This window comes from Rhodnius prolixus, unplaced genomic scaffold, assembly GCF_049639745.1.
Source record: "Rhodnius prolixus isolate KJV_2025 unplaced genomic scaffold, Rpr scaffold_30, whole genome shotgun sequence".
In the NCBI taxonomy this organism is placed as follows: Eukaryota; Metazoa; Arthropoda; class Insecta; order Hemiptera; family Reduviidae; genus Rhodnius; species Rhodnius prolixus.
Window position 1 is genome coordinate 914525 of NW_027411638.1, and position 16011 is coordinate 930535.

The following is a 16011-nucleotide window of genomic DNA, read 5'->3' on the forward strand; positions in this document are numbered from 1 at the left end:
AATATCGTGAACAAAATGTTAGCCGAGAGGTCAAATTGGACCAAGGTGTTCAAGACCGTCAGTGATATTTTGAAAAAAAAGAAAGCAGAAGAGGAATACTTAGAATAAGAGAGCTGAAATGATGGAAAAATGACGGAGTGTATAGAGTTCCTGATCCAGCCTGAAGTAATGTGATAAACGGTCCCGGGCTGGTTCCATCAAGGAAAACGAGGAAGTGAGGTTTTTTAGTGGGTCGGAATCCCACATAACCGATCACATCAGTATCTTTATGAAGGTTTTCCTCACTAAAAAAAAAAAAATTATTATTATTATTAATGAAATTCGAGAAAAACTTTCCAAATATAGGCAAAAACAGCCCTTTGAGAAATCGTAATTGTTGGCATTTTTTCGGAGATAATGTGAAAAATCACAGAAAGCTGAAACATTATATTAGTTTGATACCACCATGAGACGTGTTTTTTTTCGCATCGACTGCTTGGCCATTAGCGCCCGTGAGACGTGTTGTTACTTAATCAAACTACTTCAACTGGAAGTGGGAATTTATTAGAGGTTTTTTTTTTTTTCTTAAAAAGCCCCTACGATTTTCTCATATACACGTTACAACGTATATTACAGCGAATAGCTGCTGTTAGATGTCCGGGCCAATTGAATGATGTCTTTTAGACACATTTTGGTGAAAATATGGCAGTATTTTACTTTCTCACAATTTAATCGAATTTTCAGACAACGGACTCTTCTAGAATGTGTGTATATTATCAGAGATGAACTGCATGCAGCGGAAATACTGCAACGTTACGATATAGCGAAACCAATCATAGATCTACACAATCTAAAAAGCATTGAGAAAGATGTTAAAAATATTTTTCAAGAGATGATTAAAAAAACGTTTAGGTATGTACTGAATATATACATATATAATATGTATATTTTGTTTTTTAAATTTCAAATCGGTTAGTCGCCAAAACATAAAACCCAAACTTTTTTTTAAAGATGGAAACCAGAAGTTGCAACAGCGGATATTAAAATATTATTAAAAGACATCTTACAACTGCAAGAAATTTGCTTTACCACATTTCCTTTGGCAGCATGTTATGAGGTACAGTAACTTACAAGCAGTAGCTAAGACATCATGTCAAGAGGTTCACATCAGCTTTAAATACAATAAGAGTAGAGGGGAAATGGCGGTTCTGGCGCACCTTTTTTGTGCAAGATGGCCGCCATCCCCACTCCGCCCGCACCTACCCCACCCATCCTTATTGACTAATCATCGAATTGGACGAGTGTTTAAGCCACGCCCCTACCCCCTCCTTATTGACAAATCATCGACACACCTAAAATGTGCAAGATGGTTGTTCTCCCAGGCAATCATCGATTTCGACGACATCACCTTTACCCCACCCCTTCATAATCGACCAATCAGCGAATTCGACGACACCACCGACCCTACCCCATACTTCTTAATCGACCAATCAGGAACTTGGATGAGGGCTTTAAGCCACGCCCCTTCCCCCTTAATCCATTAATCGGTGAATTCAACGACACCACCTTCACCCCCCACCCAGCCCTTCTCCTATTACATGACACCTACCTTTACCCCACCTCTCAGTCGTCATATTCATTGGCCTATCAATCCTCCTACAAGATGGCTTAACCGCTGTAGTACACAAGATGGTGGACCTCGTATTAGCTGATGACGTCAGTATGGCGGGCTTCATACCACCTGTAGTACTCAAGATGGCGGACCACATAACAGCTAATAAAACATACCTCCAACCCCTCGCCCACTGATAGACGGGAAGGTGCATTTTTTTTTATTTATTTCTTACCTGAGATTCGATCCTACAACCTTCGTGTTGGAAGACACGTCATCTTCACCAATCGGCTACAGTAGCATACTCGAGTTATGAACGATATCTTCTTTAACCTCCACCCCCTCACCCGCCGATGGGAAGGTTTTCTCACGTGGGGGTCGATCCTACAACCTTCGTGTTGGATATTACGTCATCTTCACCAGTAGGCCAAATAGTCTCGCTTACTCTAGTTTTGAATGTTCTCTTATGTTTTACCTTGGAATTATTTTTTTTTAAATCTAACCCCCTTACCAATTTTTTTTTTTTTAATTTAAGTTGCCCACACTATCACAAAAATATTCAACTTAAATAAAAATGGATAACCTCACTTTAGGTAATAGACAAAATTATTTACTTACCCTCTTCACCTGGACTGCTTCCTCTGCTGATGCCGCGACCTACACTCACTGAAAATTAAACGCTAACTAACACTTGGGATATCCTACCAGCTAGCTTCTAGCATTATCCCCCCACCACAATTACGTCACTTTCTAACTAGCCAATAGAATTGCGTTTTTTTTCCAAATGATTACCTCTCTGGGCATGCCTCTGTAGCAAGCCCCCCTCCCTTCCACTGCTTTATTATTTCTGTTAATTCATACATGTGCCAACAGTTGTTTTTTAAATAGGAAAATGATTTACACTGCTAACTTAATCAACTGCGCATGTGTAAACTTCAGTTGTGTGAGATGTTAATACAGAAGGCAGTTGCAATATCGATTATTCCTATCGATTACCAAATCGTTATATGTATTGCTTAATATCGATACAATCTATAAGTAATATAAAATTGTGTACTCAAACTCTTATGCGCTGCACTTATTAATATTTTGAAAAATTAAAGAAAATAAGAACTTAATTAAGAACTTGCAACCTTAACTAATCACCATTACTCTTATTATTTCACATTACCAGCCAAACAAACCTGTATGAACATGTCGTTACAGCCTGCTCAATAGGATGACTCATATTAATTTTGTTTACCAACCAAACAAACCTGTATGAACATGCCTGCTAAATAGGATGACTCATATTATTTCCGTTTTTATTTAATCGTAATTTGCCTTTACATGCTCCAAGTCCGAACATAAAGCCATCACACTATCACATTTATCAACTTTGTTGTATAGGTAATAATATATTATACGCGTAAAAAGTAACAAAATTAAATGAATATAAAATAAACTATGAAAAATTTCGCCTATTAAAAGAGGGAATTTTCTCCCTACTAACACAAATTCGGACCTGTACTGAATAGTATGTACAATTAGATTGTACCTAATTTGAAATTATAAGAGCTAAAACACAATGAAAAGTGGAAAATGTGGGTATTTAGAAACATAAAAGATTAAATTAAAGTCCCAAAACCAGACTAGTGCTAGATTGTGCAAAGCAAAATGCCCCAAATCGATAGTAGAAGTGCTAAAACACTACAAAAAGTGGAAAATGTGGGTATTTAGAAAAATAAAAGGTTAAATTAAAGTCCCAAAACGGTTATGGCGCCGTGGGGCGAACATCCCGTCCCGTTTTCTAATCTTAATCTTAGGCAGATAAAGAGATAATTTCCGTCTCTTATTGCCCCCTCCCAAAAAAAACCCTAGCAGTTCTAAAAAGAATTAATGCTGTCAAACTAAGTCAGAAGAAAAAGTACAAAAACAACATAATTTAATAATTGAAAGTTTGCTAATTTAGAAATGTCCCAAATAACTAATAACTTTCCTCATTGAATTCACAAAAACCTGATTAGAGCTGAATAGTACAAACAATGTCTCCTTAATTCAATAATAGAAGAGCTAAACATCATATAAAAACGGAAAATGTGGCCTATTTGAGGGAGATAAAATGATAATTTCCTTCTTTGAAGCACCGATACCTGAAGTATGTTGAATTACACAATGAGAAGTTAATTTCAGTTCTTAAGCCTGAAATCCACAACGTGTTTGATTGTGCAGAGTCTTCCCTATTCTAAGGTTGAAGTTTCAAAAACTCCACGTAAAAGTGCATAATTGATTATTTAGAAAAATGAAAAGGGAATTTCCGTCTCTTAATGATCAAAACCATACAGATGCTGGTTAATACAAATATTCTATTAGAAATCAAATATTAGCACCTATTTAGAGAGATAAAAGGGATAATTTCAGTTTTTAAAGTCCCAAAACGAAATCAGTGCAGGAAAGTACAGATATAGGCTCCATAGTGCACAGGTAGAATTGTAAAAACACCATATAAAAACTGGCCTGGCCAGAGTGATAGAAGGATAATTTCCATCATTAATCACCATAAACCAGGCTAGTATGTCCATTATGTCCATAAATTAGTCCATTTTTGGGTGGTACATGCTCTTACAAACTCTGTTTTACTGTGTTGTATGCTATACTTTTCTTGAGTACAGATCCATTAGTTCAGTAGAAATTGAGAATTGAAATTTTTTTGGGTCATGGTTTTGCTGAGAAATTGGACCTTTATAATTCCCACTGTAAAAAACAGATTATTCGTATGAAATTTTGTGCTCTTACACCCTCTGTTTTACTGAGTAGTATGCTATAGTTTTCTTGAGTACAGATCCATTACTTGAGAAGATATTGATAATTGAAAATTTTTTTGGGTCATAGTTTTGCTGTGTTTTTGGGCCCTTATAATTCCCTCAGTAAACAAAAGATTATTCGTATGAAATTTGGTGCTCTTACACACTCTATTTTACTGAGTAGTATACTATAGTTTTCTTCAGAACAGATCCATTAGTTGAGAACATATTGAGAGTTCAAATTTTTTTTTGGTCATGGTTTTGCTTTGAAATGGGGCCCTTATAACTCCCACAGTAAACAACAGATTATTCGTATGAAATTTTGTGCTCTTACACACTCTGTTTTACTGAGTAGTATGCTATAGGTTTCTTGAGTACAGATCCATTAGTTCAGAAGATATTGAGAGTTGAAATTTTTTTGGGTCATGGTTTTGCTGTGAAATGGAGCCCTTATAACTCACACAGTAAACAACAGATTATTCGTATGAAATTTGGCGCTCTTACACACTCTGTTTTACTAAGTAGTATGCTATAGTTTTCATGAGTACAGATCCATTAGTTGAGAAGATATTGAGAGTCGAAATTTTTTTGGGTCATGGTTTTGCTGTGATATGGGGCCCTTATAACTCCCACAATAAACAACGGAATATTCGTACGAAATTTTGTTCTCTTACACACACTGTTTTACTGAGTAGTATGCTATAGTTTTCTTGAGTACAGATCCATTAGTTCAGAAGATATTGAGAGTTGAAATTTTTTTGGGTCATGGCTTTGCTGTGAAATGGGGCCCTTATAACTCCCACAGTAAACAACAGATTATTCGTATGAAACTTAGTACTCATACACACTCGGTTTTACTGAGTAGTATGCTATAGTTTTCTTGAGTACAGATCCATTAGTTGAGAAGATATTGATAGTTATAATTTTTTTGGGTCATGGTTTTGCTGTGAAATGGGGCCCTTATAACTCCCACAGTAAACAACAGAGTATTCGTATGAAATTTTGTGCTCTTATACACTCTGTTTTACTGAGTAGTATGCTATAGTTTTCTTGAGTGCAGATCCATTAGTTTAGAAGATATTGAGAGTTGAAATTTTTTTGGGTCATGGTTTTGCTGTGAAATGGGGCCCTTATAACTCCCACAATAAACAACGGATTATTCGTACGAAATTTTCTGCTCTTACACACATTGTTTTACTGAGTAGTATGCTATAATTTTCTTGAGTACAGATCCATTAGTTGAGAAGATATTGAGAGTTGAAATTTTTTTGGGTCATGGTTTTGCTGTGATATGGGGCCCTTATAACTCCCACAATAAACAACGGAATATTCGTACGAAATTTTGTGCTCTTACACACTCGGTTTTACTGAGTAGTATGCTATAGTTTTCTTGAGTACAGATCCATTAGTTCAGAAGATATTGATAGTTGAAATTTTTTTGGGTCATGGTTTTGCTGTGAATTGGGGCCCTTATAACTCCCACAGTAAACAACAGATTATTCGTACGAAATTTTGTGCTCTTACACAATCTGTTTTACTGAGTAGTATGCTATAGGTTTCTTGAGTACAGATCCATTAGTTCAGAAGATACTGAGAGTTGAAATTATTTTGGGTCTTGGTTTTGCTGTGAAATGGGGTCCTTATAACTCCCACAGTAAACAACAGATTTTTCGTATCAAATTTTGTGCTCTTACACACTCGGTTTTACTGAGTAGTATGGTATAGTTTTCTTGAATACAGATACTTTAGTTCAGAAGATATTAAGAGTCGAAATTTTTTTGGGTCATGGTTTTGCTGTGATATGGGGCCCTTATAACTCCCACAATAAACAACGGAATATTCGTACGAAATTTTGTTCTCTTACACACACTGTTTTACTGAGTAGTATGCTATAGTTTTCTTGAGTACAGATCCATTAGTTCAGAAGATATTGAGAGTTGAAATTTTTTTGGGTCATGGCTTTGCTGTGAAATGGGGCCCTTATAACTCCCACAGTAAACAACAGATTATTCGTATGAAACTTAGTACTCATACACACTCTGTTTTACTGAGTAGTATGCTATAGTTTTCTTGAGTACAGATCCATTAGTTGAGATGATATTGAGAGTTGAAATTTTTTTGGGTCATGGTTTTGCTGTGAAATGGGGCCCTTATAACTCCCACAATAAACAACGGATTATTCGTACGAAATTTTGTGCTCTTACACACATTGTTTTACTGAGTAGTATGCTATAATTTTCTTGAGTACAGATCCATTAGTTGAGAAGATATTGAGAGTTGAAATTTTTTTGGGTCATGGTTTTGCTGTGATATGGGGCCCTTATAACTCCCACAATAAACAACGGAATATTCGTACGAAATTTTGTGCTCTTACACACTCGGTTTTACTGAGTAGTATGCTATAGTTTTCTTGAGTACAGATCCATTAGTTCAGAAGATATTGATAGTTGAAATTTTTTTGGGTCATGGTTTTGCTGTGAATTGGGGCCCTTATAACTCCCACAGTAAACAACAGATTATTCGTACGAAATTTTGTGCTCTTACACAATCTGTTTTATTGAGTAGTATGCTATAGGTTTCTTGAGTACAGATCCATTAGTTCAGAAGATACTGAGAGTTGAAATTATTTTGGGTCTTGGTTTTGCTGTGAAATGGGGTCCTTATAACTCCCACAGTAAACAACAGATTTTTCGTATCAAATTTTGTGCTCTTACACACTCGGTTTTACTGAGTAGTATGGTATAGTTTTCTTGAATACAGATACTTTAGTTCAGAAGATATTAAGAGTCGAAATTTTTTTGGGTCATGGCTTTGCTGTGAAATGGGGCCCTTATAACTCCCACAGTAAACAACAGATTATTCGTATGAAACTTAGTACTCATACACACTCTGTTTTACTGAGTAGTATGCTATAGTTTTCTTGAGTACAGATCCATTAGTTGAGAAGATATTGAGAGTTGAAATTTTTTTGGGTCATGGTTTTGCTGTGAAATGGGGCCCTTATAACTGCCACAGTAAACAACAGATTATTCGTATGAAATTTTGTGCTCTTACTCACTTTCTTTTACTGAGTAGTATGCTATAGTTTTCTTGAGTGCAGATCCATTAGTTTAGAAGATATTGAGAGTTTAAATTTTTTTGGGTCATGGTTTTCCTGTGAAATGGGGCCCTTATAACTCCCACAATAAACAACGGATTATTCGTACGAAATTTTGTGCTCTTACACACATTGTTTTACTGAGTAGTATGCTATAATTTTCTTGAGTACAGATCCATTAGTTGAGAAGATATTGAGAGTTGAAATTTTTTTGGGTCATGGTTTTGCTGTGATATGGGGCCCTTATAACTCCCACAATAAACAACGGAATATTCGTACGAAATTTTGTGCTCTTACACACTCTGTTTTACTGAGTAGTATGCTATAGTTTTCTGGAGTACAGATCCATTAGTTCAGAAGATATTGATAGTTAAAATTTTTTTGGGTCATGGTTTTGCTGTGAATTGGGGCCCTTATAACTCCCACAATAAACAACAGATTATTCGTACGAAATTTTGTGCTCTTACACAATCTGTTTTACTGAGTAGTATGCTATAGGTTTCTTGAGTACAGATCCATTAGTTGAGAAGATATTGAGAGTTGAAATTATTTTGCGTCTTGGTTTTGCTGTGAAATGGGGTCCTTTTAACTCCCACAGTAAACAACAGATTTTTCGTATCAAACTTTGTGCTCTTACACACTCGGTTTTACTGAGTAGTATGGTATAGTTTTCTTGAATACAGATACTTTAGTTCAGAAGATATTGAAAGTCGAAATTTTTTTGGGTCATGGTTTTGCTGTGATATGGGGCCCTTATAACTCCCACAATAAACAACGGAATATTCGTATGAAACTTAGTACTCTTACACACTCTGTTTTACTGAGTAGAATGCTATAGTTTTCTTGAGTACAGATCCATTAGTTGAGAAGATATTGATAGTTGAAATTTTTTTGGGTCATGGTTTTGCTGTGAAATGGGGCCCTTATAACTCCCACAGTAAACAACAGATTATTCGTATGAAACTTAGTACTCATACACACTCGGTTTTACTGAGTAGTATGCTATAGTTTTCTTGAGTACAGGTCCATTAGTTGAGAAGATATTGATAGTTGAAATTTTTTTGGGTCATGGTTTTGCTGTGAAATGGGGCCCTTATAACTCACACAGTAAACAACAGATTATTCGTATGAAATTTTGTGCTCTTATACACTCTGTTTACTGAGTAGTATGCTATAGTTTTCTTGAGTACAGATCCATTAGTTGAGAAGATATTGAGAGTTGAAATTTTTTTGGGTCATGGTTTTGCTGTGAAATAGGGCCCTTATAACTCACACAGTAAACAACAGATTATTCGTATGAAATTTGGCGCTCTTACACACTCTGTTTTACTAAGTAGTATGCTATAGTTTTCTTGAGTACAGATCCATTAGTTGAGAAGATATTGAGAGTTGAAATTTTTTTGGGTCATGGTTTTGCTGTGAAATGGGGCCCTTATAACTCCCACAGTAAACAACAGAGTATTCGTACGAAATTTTGTGCTCTTATACACTCTGTTTTACTGAGTAGTATGCTATAGTTTTCTTGAGTACAGATCCATTAGTTGAGAAGATATTGAGAGTTGAAATTTTTTTGGGTCATGGTTTTGCTGTGAAATGGGGCCCTTATAACTCACACAGTAAACAACAGATCGTTCGTATGAAATTTGGCGCTCTTACACACTCTGTTTTACTAAGTAGTATGCTATAGTTTTCTTGAGTACAGATCCATTAGTTGAGAAGATATTGAGAGTTGAAATTTTTTCGGGTCATGGTTTTGCTGTGAAATGGGGCCCTTATAACTCCCACAGTAAACAACAGAGTATTCGTATGAAATTTTGTGCTCTTATACACTCTGTTTTACTGAGTAGTATGCTATAGTTTTCTTGAGTACAGATCCATTAGTTTAGAAGATATTGAGAGTTGAAATTTTTTTGGGTCATGGTTTTGCTGTGAAATGGGGCCCTTATAACTCACACAGTAAACAACAGATTATTCGTATGAAATTTGGCGCTCTTACACACTCTGTCTTACTAAGTAGTATGCTATAGTTTTCTTGAGTACAGATCCATTAGTTGAGAAGATATTGAGAGTTGAAATTTTTTTGGGTCATGCTTTTGCTGTGAAATGGGGCCCTTATAACTCCCACAGTAAACAACAGATTATTCGTATGAAACTTAGTACTCATACACACTCGGTTTTACTGAGTAGTATGCTATAGTTTTCTTGAGTACAGATCCATTAGTTGAGAAGATATTGATAGTTGAAATTTTTTTGGGTCATGGTTTTGCTGTGAAATGGGGCCCTTATAACTCCCACAGTAAACAACAGAGTATTCGTATGAAATTTTGTGCTCTTACACACTCTGTTTTACTGAGTAGTATGCTATAGTTTTCTTGAGTACAGATCCATTAGTTCAGAAGATATTGAGAGTTGAAATTTTATTTGGGTCATGGTTTTGCTGTGAAATGGGGCCCTTATGACTCCCACAGTAAACAACAGATTATTCGTATGAAATTTGGCGCTCTTACACACTTTGTTTTACTGAGTAGTATGCTATAGTTTTCTTGAGTGCAGATCCATTAGTTTAGAAGATATTGAGAGTTGAAATTTTTTTGGGTCATGGTTTTGCTGTGAAATGGGGCCCTTATAACTCCTACAATAAACAACGGATTATTCGTACGAAATTTTGTGCTCTTACACACATTGTTTTACTGAGTAGTATGCTATAATTTTCTTGAGTACAGATCCATTAGTTGAGAAGATATTGAGAGTTGAAATTTTTTTGGGTCATGGTTTTGCTGTGAAATGGGGCCCTTATAACTCCCACAGTAAACAACAGAGTATTCGTACGAAATTTTGTGCTCTTATACACTCTGTTTTACTGAGTAGTATGCTATAATTTTCATGAGTACAGATCCATTAGTTGAGAAGATATTGAGAGTTGAAATTTTTTTGGGTCATGGTTTTGCTGTGAAATGGGGCCCTTATAACTCACACAGTAAACAACAGATCGTTCGTATGAAATTTGGCGCTCTTACACACTCTGTTTTACTAAGTAGTATGCTATAGTTTTCTTGAGTACAGATCCATTAGTTGAGAAGATATTGAGAGTTGAAATTTTTTCGGGTCATGGTTTTGCTGTGAAATGGGGCCCTTATAACTCACACAGTAAACAACAGATTATTCGTATGAAATTTGGCGCTCTTACACACTCTGTTTTACCAAGTAATATGCTATAGTTTTCTTGAGTACAGATCCATTAGTTGAGAAGATATTGAGAATTGAAATTTTTTTGGGTCATGCTTTTGCTGTGAAATGGGGCCCTTATAACTCCTACAGTAAACAACAGATTATTCGTATGAAACTTAGTACTCATACACACTCGGTTTTACTGAGTAGTATGCTATAGTTTTCTTGAGTACAGATCCATTAGTTGAGAAGATATTGATAGTTGAAATTTTTTTGGGTCATGGTTTTGCTGTGAAATGGGGCCCTTATAACTCCCACAGTAAACAACAGATTATTCGTATGAAACTTAGTACTCATACACACTCGGTTTTACTGAGTAGTATGCTATAGTTTTCTTGAGTACAGGTCCATTAGTTGAGAAGATATTGATAGTTGAAATTTTTTTGTGTCATGGTTTTGCTGTGAAATGGGGCCCTTAAAACTCCCACAGTAAACAACAGAGTATTCGTATGAAATTTTGTGCTCTTATACACTCTGTTTACATAGTAGTATGCTATAGTTTTCTTGAGTACAGATCCATTAGTTTAGAAGATATTGAGAGTTGAAATTTTTTTGGGTCATGGTTTTGCTGTGAAATGGGGCCCTTATAACTCACACAGTAAACAACAGATTATTCGTATGAAATTTGGCGCTCTTACACACTCTGTTTTACCAAGTAATATGCTATAGTTTTCTTGAGTACAGATCCATTAGTTGAGAAGATATTGAGAGTTGAAATTTTTTTGGGTCATGCTTTTGCTGTGAAATGGGGCCCTTATAACTCCTACAGTAAACAACAGATTATTCGTATGAAACTTAGTACTCATACACACTCGGTTTTACTGAGTAGTATGCTATAGTTTTCTTGAGTACAGATCCATTAGTTGAGAAGATATTGATAGTTGAAATTTTTTTGGGTCATGGTTTTGCTGTGAAATGGGGCCCTTATAACTCCCACAGTAAACAACAGATTATTCGTATGAAACTTAGTACTCATACACACTCGGTTTTACTGAGTAGTATGCTATAGTTTTCTTGAGTACAGGTCCATTAGTTGAGAAGATATTGATAGTTGAAATTTTTTTGGGTCATGGTTTTGCTGTGAAATGGGGCCCTTAAAACTCCCACAGTAAACAACAGAGTATTCGTATGAAATTTTGTGCTCTTATACACTCTGTTTACATAGTAGTATGCTATAGTTTTCTTGAGTACAGATCCATTAGTTGAGAAGATATTGAGAGTTGAAATTTTTTTGGGTCATGGTTTTGCTGTGAAATGGGGCCCTTATAACTCACACAGTAAACAACAGATTATTCGTATGAAACTTAGTACTCATACACACTCGGTTTTACTGAGTAGTATGCTATAGTTTTCTTGAGTACAGGTCCATTAGTTGAGAAGATATTGATAGTTGAAATTTTTTTGGGTCATGGTTTTGCTGTGAAATGGGGCCCTTATAACTCCCACAGTAAACAACAGAGTATTCGTATGAAATTTTGTGCTCTTATACACTCTGTTTACTGAGTAGTATGCTATAGTTTTCTTGAGTACAGATCCATTAGTTAAGAAGATATAGTTGAAATTTTTTTGGGTCATGGTTTTGCTGTGAAATGGGGCCCTTATAACTCACACAGTAAACAACAGATTATTCGTATGAAATTTGGCGCTCTTACACACTCTGTTTTACTAAGTAGTATGCTATAGTTTTCTTGAGTACAGATCCATTAGTTGAGAAGATATTGAGAGTTGAAATTTTTTTGGGTCATGCTTTTGCTGTGAAATGGGGCCCTTATAACTCCCACAGTAAACAACAGATTATTCGTATGAAACTTAGTACTCATACACACTCTGTTTTACTGAGTAGTATGCTATAGTTTTCTTGAGTACAGATCCATTAGTTGAGAAGATATTGAGAGTTGAAATTTTTTTGGGTCATGGTTTTGCTGTGAAATGGGGCCCTTATAACTCCCACAGTAAACAACAGAGTATTCGTATGAAATTTGGCGCTCTTACACACTCTGTTTTACTGAGCAGTATGCTATAGTTTTCTTGAGTACAGATCCATTAGTTCAGAAGATATTGAGAGTTGAAATTTTATTTGGGTCATGGTTTTGCTGTGAAATGGGGCCCTTATGACTCCCACAGTAAACAACAGATTATTCGTATGAAATTAGGCGCTCTTACACACTTTGTTTTACTGAGTAGTATGCTATAGTTTTCTTGAGTGCAGATCCATTAGTTTAGAAGATATTGAGAGTTGAAATTTTTTTGGGTCATGCTTTTGCTGTGAAATGGGGCCCTTATAACTCCCACAGTAAACAACAGTTTATTCGTATGAAACTTAGTACTCATACACACTCGGTTTTACTGAGTAGTATGCTATAGTTTTCTTGAGTACAGATCCATTAGTTGAGAAGATATTGATAGTTGAAATTTTTTTGGGTCATGGTTTTGCTGTGAAATGGGGCCCTTATAACTCCCACAGTAAACAACAGAGTATTCGTATGAAATTTTGTGCTCTTACACACTCTGTTTTACTGAGTAGTATGCTATAGTTTTCTTGAGTACAGATCCATTAGTTCAGAAGATATTGAGAGTTGAAATTTTATTTGGGTCATGGTTTTGCTGTTAAATGGGGCCGTTATGACTCCCACAGTAAACAACAGATTATTCGTATGAAATTAGGCGCTCTTACACACTTTGTTTTACTGAGTAGTATGCTATAGTTTTCTTGAGTGCAGATCCATTAGTTTAGAAGATATTGAGAGTTGAAATTTTTTTGGGTCATGGTTTTGCTGTGAAATGGGGCCCTTATAACTCCCACAATAAACAACGGATTATTCGTACGAAATTTTGTGCTCTTACACACATTGTTTTACTGAGTAGTATGCTATAATTTTCTTGAGTACAGATCCATTAGTTGAGAAGATATTGAGAGTTGAAATTTTTTTGGGTCATGGTTTTGCTGTGAAATGGGGCCCTTATAACTCCCACAGTAAACAACAGAGTATTCGTATGAAATTTTGTGCTCTTATACACTCTGTTTTACTGAGTAGTATGCTATAGTTTTCTTGAGTACAGATCCATTAGTTGAGAAGATATTGAGAGTTGAAATTTTTTTGGGTCATGGTTTTGCTGTGAAATGGGGCCCTTATAACTCCCACAGTAAACAACAGAGTATTCGTATGAAATTTTGTGCTCTTATACACTCTGTTTTACTGAGTAGTATGCTATAGTTTTCTTGAGTACAGATCCATTAGTTGAGAAGATATTGAGAGTTGAAATTTTTTTGGGTCATGGTTTTGCTGTGAAATGGGGCCCTTCTAACTCCCTCAGTAAACAACAGAGTATTCGTATGAAATTTTGTGCTCTTATACACTCTGTTTTACTGAGTAGTATGCTATAGGTTTCTTGAGTACAGATCCATTAGTTCAGAAGATATTGAGAGTTGAAATTTTTTTGGGTCATGGTTTTGCTGTGAAATGGGGCCCTTATAACTGCCACAGTAAACAACAGATTATTCGTATGAAATTTTGTGCTCTTACTCACTTTCTTTTACTGAGTAGTATGCTATAGTTTTCTTGAGTGCAGATCCATTAGTTTAGAAGATATTGAGAGTTGAAATTTTTTTTGGTCATGGTTTTGCTGTGAAATGGGGCCCTTATAACTGCCACAGTAAACAACGGATTATTGGTATGAAATTTTGTGCTCTTACACACTCTCTTTTACTGAGTAGTATTCTATATTTTTCTTGACCACAGGTCCATTAGTTGAGAAGATATTGAGAGTTGAAATTTTTTTGAGTCATGGTTTTGCTGTGAAATGGGGCCCTTGTAACTCCCACAGTAAACAACAGATTATTCGTAAGAAATTTTGCGCTCTTACACACTCTTTTTTACTGAGTAGTATGCTATAGTTTTCTTGAGTACAGATCCATTAGTTGAGAAGATATTGAGAGTAGAAATTTTTTTGGGTCATGGTTTTGCTGTGAAATAGGGCCCTTATAACTCCCACAGTAAACAACAGATTATGGGTATGAAATTTGGCGCTCTTACACACTCTGTTTTACTGAGTAGTGTGCTATAGTTTTCTTGAGTACAGATCCATTAATTTAGAAGATATTGAGAGTTGAAATTTTTTTGATTCTTTGTTTTGCTGTGAAATTGGGCCCTTATAACTCCCACAGTAAACAACAGATTATTCGTATGAAATTTGGCGCTCTTACACACTTTGTTTTACTGAGTAGTATGGTATAGTTTTCTTGAATACAGATCCTTTAGTTCAGAAAATATTGAGAGTTGAAATTTTTTTGGGTCATGGTTTTGCTGTGAAATGGGGCCCTTATAACTGCCACAGTAAACAACAGATTATTCGTATGAAATTTTGTGCTCTTACTCACTTTCTTTTACTGAGTAGTATGCTATAGTTTTCTTGAGTGCAGATCCATTAGTTTAGAAGATATTGAGAGTTGAAATTTTTTTTGGTCATGGTTTTGCTGTGAAATTGGGCCCTTATAACTGCCACAGTAAACAACGGATTATTGGTATGAAATTTTGTGCTCTTACTCACTCTCTTTTACTGAGTAGTATTCTATATTTTTCTTGACCACAGGTCCATTAGTTGAGAAGATATTGAGAGTTGAAATTTTTTTGAGTCATGGTTTTGCTGTGAAATGGGGCCCTTGTAACTCCCACAGTAAACAACAGATTATTCGTAAGAAATTTTGCGCTCTTACACACTCTTTTTTACTGAGTAGTATGCTATAGTTTTCTTGAGTACAGATCCATTAGTTGAGAAGATATTGAGAGTAGAAATTTTTTTGGGTCATGGTTTTGCTGTGAAATGGGGCCCTTATAACTCCCACAGTAAACAACAGATTATGGGTATGAAATTTGGCGCTCTTACACACTCTGTTTTACTGAGTAGTGTGCTATAGTTTTCTTGAGTACAGATCCATTAATTTAGAAGATATTGTGAGTTGAAATTTTTTTGATTCTTTGTTTTGCTGTGAAATGGGGCCCTTATGACTCCCACAGTAAACAACAGATTATTCGTATGAAATTTGGCGCTCTTACACACTCTGTTTTACTAAGTAGTATGCTATAGTTTTCTTGAGTACAGATCCATTAGTTGAGAAGATTTTGAGAGTTGAAATTTTTTAGGGTCATGCTTTTGCTGTGAAATGGGGCCCTTATAACTCCCACAGTAAACAACAGATTATTCGTATGAAACTTAGTACTCATACACACTCGGTTTTACTGAGTAGTATGCTATAATTTTCTTGAGTACAGATCCATTAGTTCAGAAGATATTGAGAGTTGAAATTTTTTTGG

At 35.5% G+C, this 16011-nt stretch overlaps 1 protein-coding gene across 6 annotated transcripts in view; it reads left to right on the plus strand.

Moving 5' to 3' along the window:
* The window catches only part of LOC141462304 (NBAS subunit of NRZ tethering complex-like), a 54072-nt gene that overhangs the window by 16544 nt on the left and 21517 nt on the right, over positions 1-16011 (plus strand). For all 6 annotated transcript variants that reach the window (XM_074144040.1, XM_074144042.1, XM_074144045.1 and 3 more), the window contains 2 exons: positions 724-891; positions 991-1096. In XM_074144040.1, the coding sequence (XP_074000141.1) occupies positions 724-891; positions 991-1096 (274 nt within the window). The remainder of the gene's footprint in view (positions 1-723; positions 892-990; positions 1097-16011) is intronic.